The sequence below is a fragment of the Saccostrea echinata genome, unplaced genomic scaffold (assembly GCF_033153115.1).
Source record: "Saccostrea echinata isolate AGI-Se365-2 ecotype Australia unplaced genomic scaffold, CSIRO_AGI_Sech_v1 ptg000054l, whole genome shotgun sequence".
Taxonomy (NCBI): Eukaryota; Metazoa; Mollusca; class Bivalvia; order Ostreida; family Ostreidae; genus Saccostrea; species Saccostrea echinata.
This window is the reverse complement of record NW_026889803.1, coordinates 41,111,143-41,119,010: the sequence shown is the minus strand read 5'-3', so window position 1 is coordinate 41,119,010 and position 7,868 is coordinate 41,111,143. Positions and strand designations below refer to the sequence as shown.

Sequence of the window (7,868 nt, the reverse complement as noted above, 5' to 3'; positions counted from 1 at the left end):
AGTTGAAATTTTAATAAAAATATAAGAATGTGATTCCATGAGCAATTTATTTTTCTTTTATTTTATACCCTTATAAAATGCAAGGATTGTCGATTAACGACGATATTTGTTTTGAAACAAGGGCTGGTAGAGCGAAAACGCTGATTGAAAACAGTATTTGCCGACTGGAATTCGTGTTAATCTCAACTAACCTTAAATATTCAATGTTCACCATTAGTTTGCATCAATTACATCTTATCCACCCAAAGAAGAAAGTATGGTATATGTCAAAATCGGCCTAATCTGCAAAATCTCTAATAATTAGCCTATATATATGTATGTATATGTAAAATAATAAAATAATAAAATTTCATTTGCAGCTGCATTCTATAAAGCACCACAAGGCATCAAAAATGGGATCCTTTATTCACCATTTTTCACTTTTCTTCAAAATTTCATTTTTTTTCCATCTACTATGAACATTGATACATACATTTATTGGTACTGTTTATGATACATGGCAAAATTTTATTCTAAATTATAAATACAGTGATACTACTACTTACAACAAACTCTTAACATTTTTTTAATAAATGACATGGTTGCCATGGTAACCAATTCACAAATTCACTAAAATACCAGAACATATTTCAGAACGAGTCAATTTTGTTTTCAAAAATTTTAAATATAGTGATACTACTTCTTTGGACACACTTTAAACATATTTTTCTTGACAAATGATATTGTTGCTATTCAAGTAAGTTCATTTCATAAAACTGTTATTTTTTTAGATTAAGATAGAAATTAAAATTGTAATTAATATAACTGTGCGTAGGCCCCTTTAACAGTCTTTAAACAGTAAAATAACATGCAATGATTCAAACCAGTTATATACAGTCTACTCCTCCTGATTCTCCACTAGAACCTCATCTTCACTGTCAGAAAAGTCAACAGTTCTAGCCGCATCTTCTACCAATTCTGTCCAGTCTCGAACTCCAAATTCACGGACTTCTTCTTTTTGATGCCTGGCATACGATAAAAACCAAATAACACAAGCAATATGCCCACACATGCCTACTACACGGGCTCCATTTTTACAAGTACAATACCATGAGAGGATTGAAGTGTCATATTTTACCCAAAGACTGTACTTTTTAGAACTAACATGGCGGCTTTGGATTCTAGCACTAATGATGTTAGGAATCTCATTGCTGACAAGAACTTCAAATGATCCATCGTCTGTAAAATGCTCCGATGAGTAAGATTTTGCTGTTTTTAGCTGATACACGCCAATCGTTAGCTCTCTGATTTCGTCTTCCGTGAGTTTAGGAAATGTAATGCATGTACTAGTTTCTTCTGCATCTAACTTCTGCCACTTCATAGACCGTTTATCCAGACCTGGAATACATGTAGCTTATTAGATTTTAATGGAGCAAGAAAAAAAATGACCCTAAACATTATCTAAACATTATATCTGATCATTAAATAAAATTTAATCCTAAGAGCAATGTACAAGGATGCACAATTTTATATTTATTATATATTTTATAGCATGGTATATACTTTAATATTATATATATATATATATATATATATATATATATATATATATATATATATATATATATATATATATATAATATTATATTACTAGAATTCAAGAATTAAACTATATTGCTACATTGTAATGATGATTGGTTTCTGAAATCACAAACCATTTTCCTGCACAAACGACTGAAGTTCATTTGATTGCTTTGCCAACATAGTCATCTTAGTAGCTATAGCAAGATCGTCTTCAAAAGTGCCTGTATTAATAGGAGGTCGGTATTTGTTACAAATACTGCAAACAATTCGTAGGTAGTCCCCGATATATGGGATTTGAGTGTTTGGTAAAGTCTTCCCGAGATATTTCCATGTCTTAATCCTCCCATTAACTGACTCCACCACCCACCTAACCTGAAATATAATAAAAAGCAAAATTCTTATCAAATAACTGTAGAAAAAGCTTATTTTTATTTATTATCATTATTTTCTTAATAACTTCCTAAAATATAATCTTTAAGTGAAAAATAAACCCAAAATACATAATATATATACTACAGGAATATATTTATAATTTTGTGTAGGTATATGCTTTTTCGATTGTTTAGGAGCATTACCTTCGTCACAAGTCGAGAACAGTTTGCCTCCTCTGTAGTAAGTTGTCTCTTTCCTTTTTGAAGAAAAGCAGGCATTTCGACCTTTATTCCCAAATCTGTCAGCATGTCCTCAGAGTCTCTAAAACCCCTGTCGACAACAAAAACATCATCTTCCCTTATCCAAGATTTCATTTCTTCTGTATTTGATTTAACAGAGTGATTTAGAATTAAGGCATCATTATTTCTGGGATCTGCAAGATAGGGTCCAAAGACTGAAACGATGTACCCTGTTGTCGAAACAATCATCATGGGTTTCAAGAGCGGGCGATGCTTGTGCATACTGTATGATCTCCTGCTAAATGTATAATTCCCACTCTTCTGTATATAAATATACGTGCCATCTAGGACTAATATGGCAGGTGTCGATCCTACAGTAGAGAACATCTGTTGGGCAAGTGGTCTTGTGTGACTGTCAATGATATCATTTCTTGTGATGTGTGCAAATCCCAGATTTCGGGGAACGAAGTCCTTCATCAATGCTCGTCTAGCGGAATGCACGGCTCTTCGTATCTGTATATTAAATAAAGAGCATTTAAATGAACATGGTTTGGCAGTTTGGTAGTCAAAGCAAAAATGCCATTGATTTTTTCATATTTCTGAAGAGAAGAGTGGTTAGTTGCATTTTAAATATACTGAATGTCAAATACATACATAAGCTATACAGAACTATACATAAAATAATACTGTTTATACCTGGAATTTAGTCATATTAAACAGCGTAGCTAGCATCTGATTGTCCAAGCCCGATTTCAGCTTCATCAGGAGAATTGCAATGCATGTGCGGATGGACCTAGTTTGTGTTGCCCGTATGTTATGCACCCCGCACATCAAGTCGTCAAATTGTACTCTGCTAAGTCCGGTCAGATTGTAATAATCAGTGTCAGCTAGACTAGACGGATCATCAAAGTCCAGTCTTGAACCCTCTTTCCTCAAAACCTCTTCCCTCGCCTGTTGTAACAGCTCCAGAACTGAAGACCTATTTAAGTAACTTGAATTTTTTGATGTTCTGATTTTCTCAATCGTTTCAGCTGAGAGTTGGTCTTTTTCAAGGTGGACAGGGCAACACCGAGACCCGGGGGGAATAAATATCTCTCCTTGAACGTATGCTCTAAATCGCGTATATGTAGAGGCCACCTGCAATTTTGGTCCAGGTCTTTTGCAAACGAAACAATACGAGTGGCCTGTGCTTGTGCTTGGAATAGCTAACCTGACTGACGGAGGACTTCTATCTGGTAGAGATCTTGTAACTTTAGGAGGGGGTTGGTACTCGTCTTCATCACACTGTTTATCAGTCTTAGTGGTCTCATTCCGTTTTTTGTAACAGATGTGTGAGCACTTGTTGCATATAACTGAGGATTCAGATATATCATAAACACAGAAATATTTCTGCAAAGTCTTTTTCGTTATTTCGTTCACCTTTCTCCTGCCTTGGGCTTTGTGACGATGGCGACAAAGGATGCAATAAATATTTCGATCCATGATTTGTACTGAAATAAATATAAAATATAATTATAAAACATAAACTGCATTCATGTAAATTAATCTTCATATAAAAAAATAAATAAAATGCATGAAATTCATAATGCATAATGTATTTTTAAAGTGTTTTTTCGAGAGATATTGTAAAATTAGTATTTCATAAAACTCCAACATTTTAAGAAATTCACCCTTTACTAAATCTTTTAATGTAGCTTCGCGTTTTTGATTGACTGACATTGACGGAATTTTGTAATACGTTGTAATATTTTCTCAGTCCTGATCAAATTGACTATCTAACCAGAGATTGATCTACAGGTATTTCAATAACTCTGCACATTTGCAGCATGGACCCCACCTTTTTTTATTTTTTAAATCATTTTATATTAGGATTGCGGATCAATGATATACATTTTTCCTATTGCTTTCTAGAGTAGATGGATATATTTATATATTAGTGTTAATGTAACCCTCTCTTTTCAATCTGCAATCAGTTAAATTTGATAACATTAAACTTATAATGCATATCAGAAAGCATGAATACGGAAACCTGTGTTGTTGATCCAATATAAAAAATATATTTTAAAAAAAGGGGGGTGTTTCATCCCTTTGTGTCTGTGTTGACATTCCATGTGTAATATATTTAGGTATTTACTACTTTTAGTTTAAAATTCTCTAAGTCTAAATATGTTTGTAAATTGAAAAAAAAAAAAAAAAAATCAAGCTACACGACAAGGGTTTGAACCCTTTCCTTATGACGCGTAGTGTAAAGGTATGGACGCTCTAACCACTACGCTATCGCCGACACACACAATTTAGATCGCTTTAAAGATGTATTTGTTATTATGAAAGGAAAATATTGTATATCTAATTTGTTTACAAATAGTGTAATAATGGTCTTTGTCTCTAACCAAAGTAGTCTTACAAGTACAAAATTATACTTAACGTAGATTCAAACTAGATATATGTATAAAAATACTAAATGATATTATTTTATACGACAAAAGGGCGATGCATGCTAGATCGCTTTCAATGCAGACGACAGTGTAGAGTAACAGTTTTTATTTATTCACTTTACAATCCAAATTTTAGGGTCATTATGTTAAAAAATATTAATATTTTGAGTTATTCTCGCAAATATGTAAGCGAGCATTGGTACGTTTCTATGCCTAACTTGTGAGGGTATCAGTCCATTCTTTTTATTGTTAACTTCGTCGTTCAGGCTTATTAAATCTTTTATTAATTTTCAAAAAGTTGCAAAAATATATCTTACCTTATGTTCGACGCTTCTGTGTTGTATCCATCATGAAAACAGTCGCCAGTGTACAAAAGTCTTAAGCTACAAACACCTACGTGCCCTGGTATATTCCTGAATCCGCCACCGGAAATCGTCGAAAATATCAAAATAAAGGGTCTGAACATGCCTCGAGCAACACAAAGAGCAAATAAAATTTTGTTTCGTTTAAGAAGAAATTAGAAAATCGACATTTAATTTTGCTCGAGGACTGTTCACTATCTTAATTTTACGATTTCATGATGAAATTTGTGTTGAAAATTGGTATTTCCGGAAAAAACGGAATATTCAGCCTGCTCTGCACTTTGCTGTGGCGAGTTTCAAAAATTTTATTATGCAAATATGGTATCTATAAGCAGTTAATTTTCTTTGTATGAGAATATTTTTTGGGATTGATGCATTATTATAATTGGGAAATCCTTGGGCCTTCGTAATATGACTACCGTACCTACCTCTTTGGACTTTGATATGTGTATTATTTGGCAAATATTCGAGGTAAATAATGTGGCCTATGCATGCGATACTTCAGTTGTGAAAGAGATTTCGGGTTATGCATGAGATAAAGGACAAAAAAGTTTCAGAAGTTTTATACGATCTCCATAATTCACTTCTTATACTATTTTTACTCTTGGTAATGATTATCAAATTTTAAATATTGGCTGTAATATGAAGACGTTGCATCATATTTGCAGGCACATGCTGATTTTTTTATGCCAGAGAAGGAAAACATCACTGCATTGCTTTATATTCAATAGTTTTAAATACTAGTACGTTTAATCATTTATGAAATTATCAAACGTTATTTAAAGGATATTGATTTTATGGGTTTTTTTTTTTAAATACTTACGCTAGTAAAGATTATTTCTTTTATTAGGTATTAACATATATTAAAGTATTTCCTTTTTCTCGCGTGTCACAAACTTTTTATATGCTTTAGCCAATTTCTGCGACTTTGAAAAAAATTCTTAGTACATTTAGTGGATATATACATATGTATATTTTTGCATGTTTAATTTTTTGCGATCTCAAACTGATCGCAAAAATATTTTAAAAAAATATTTGATATACGGTAAATTAAATGTTGTTGTTGATACCCCCCCCCCTCCCCCGAAATGGAAATTACTCTTACAATCTCTTTATACATTAACTAATGATGTATGAATTGAGGCTTGTGAATTATAAAACCAAACAAATATTGGTAAAATATTCTTTCCTACAATTTCACTGACTCTGATTGCAATTAATTCATTTTTTTACGCTTCTTCATAATTTGAACTTCTTATTATACACTATAGCAATATGCATCTATAACCGATTTTATGGTGTGCAAACCATTTTCTTTCTCTTGCTTCTTTTCGTGTAATGGACGATCTGCATATCCTAATGGATTGACATCACCACCACGCTTTACTTTTTTACCATCAAACATGAGAATGTAAGATGAGGCGTTGTCATCTTGTGCCTTTTCCAGCTCGATAACAGAATTCAGTATACCCGGCTTCTGAACATAAGGAAATGCTTCACCTATGAGATATATTCCTTATAGAATATTTTCGCCAGGAAAAGCAAAATTGATTTTACACTGTTGTGGATGTAGGATATTTTGTCCGAACAAAACGTCTGTTCCATTTTTAGACAAAACATAAATCTAATGAATTTTCCACCAAATAAATTTTAACCTACCCAGAACGCAGGGGGGGGGGGGGGATCTTTTTCTGTGGATAGAAATTTGCTATAGTAAATTTTCCTTTAAATGTGCTGCCCCCCCCCCCTTTTTTTTTGATGTGAGGTCGAGCACTGGCAAATTCCAGGATTTGGACGACATTTTTTTTTTTTGCTTGTCAGATAAATTTGTGAAGTAGGTCCCCACTTTTGGTCAGTTTAGGTTTTTTTTTCTTTTTCTTTTGCTTGTCAGATTTTTTTGGGAAAGTTGAACCCCCCCCCCCCACTTTTGAAACCGTTGGCCTGTTAACGATGCCTTGGGTTTTAAAACTAAAAAATACACACACAATAATGTGATGTAAATAATTCACACATAGAGAATGTTAGTGCAATTATTTCTAAAATAGTTTGTACCGATTGTCACTGAACCACCCCCCCCCCCCCCCAGATTTACTTCAACAATTAACAGATCTTTTTAAAAAAAATATCAACTTGTTTGCAGGAGAATCCTATACTTTTAGTTTTTGAAATTGAAGACTACGTTATAATTACATTATGTTTAATTTTAATCATGAAGTTTGAAACTTTTTGTCCTCTATCGCATGCACAACCCGAAATTGCTTTCACAACTGAAGTATCGCATGCATAGGCAACATTATTTACCTCGAATATTTGCTTAATAATACACATATCAAAGTCCAAATTTGGGTGGATAAGATGTAATTGATGCAAACTAATGGTGAACATTGAATATTTAAGGTTAGTTGAGATTAACACGAATTCCAGTCGGCAAATACTGTTTTCAATCAGCGTTTTCGCTCTACCAGCCCTCGTTTCAAACAAATATCGTCGTTAATCGACAATCCTTGCATTTTATAAGGGTGTTAAATAAATGAAAAATAAATTGCTCATGGAATCACATTCTTATATTTTAATTAAAATTTCAATTTTTGCCTGCATCGGGTCAACTTACCATCTGCGTATTGAAATTATTCTTATCAAATGCATAACCTGAAATCGATCTCTTGATTATTATACATAACTGCTGGTTATGCAACTGATCGATTAGCAGGCTTGAAAATGCTACTCCTCCTACAGTTTTGGTGTGATTTCAATATAACTTGGCACACAAGTAGACTACACTAAGATACATAATTCTTTATATCGGGTTTTGATTTCGATGAACGGTGTTACCATGGTTACTAAAAATAGAGATTTCTTGGAAATACTTTCAAAAACGCTACTCCTCCTTTAGTTTT

The 7,868-nt window shown here is 33.0% G+C and overlaps 1 protein-coding gene across 1 annotated transcript; it reads right to left on the bottom strand.

Annotated features, from left to right (window-relative positions):
- Positions 1–877: 877 nt before the first annotated feature.
- On the bottom strand, positions 878–3,648 carry LOC133204881 (uncharacterized). Its single transcript, XM_061340625.1, has 4 exons — positions 2,871–3,648; positions 2,139–2,687; positions 1,695–1,935; positions 878–1,377 (listed from the first exon to the last, which is right to left on the bottom strand). The coding sequence occupies exons 1-4, from the start codon at positions 3,003–3,005 to the stop codon at positions 878–880; spliced, it is 1,425 nt and encodes a 474-aa protein (XP_061196609.1). The 5' UTR covers positions 3,006–3,648.
- Positions 3,649–7,868: the final 4,220 nt, after the last annotated feature.

What these genes read in the sequence shown, in the direction of transcription:
- LOC133204881 (XM_061340625.1), bottom strand. Translation starts at nt 3,005, where the DNA reads ATGTGCGGGGTGCATAACATACGGGCAACACAAACTAGGTCCATCCGC. An exon ending in GTTCTCGACTTGTGACGAAG is followed by an intron (nt 1,936 to 2,138) that starts GTAATGCTCCTA and finishes ATTATATTTCAG; the next exon opens with GTTAGGTGGGTGGTGGAGTC. An exon ending in GTCGTTTGTGCAGGAAAATG is followed by an intron (nt 1,378 to 1,694) that starts GTTTGTGATTTC and finishes CATGTATTCCAG; the next exon opens with GTCTGGATAAACGGTCTATG.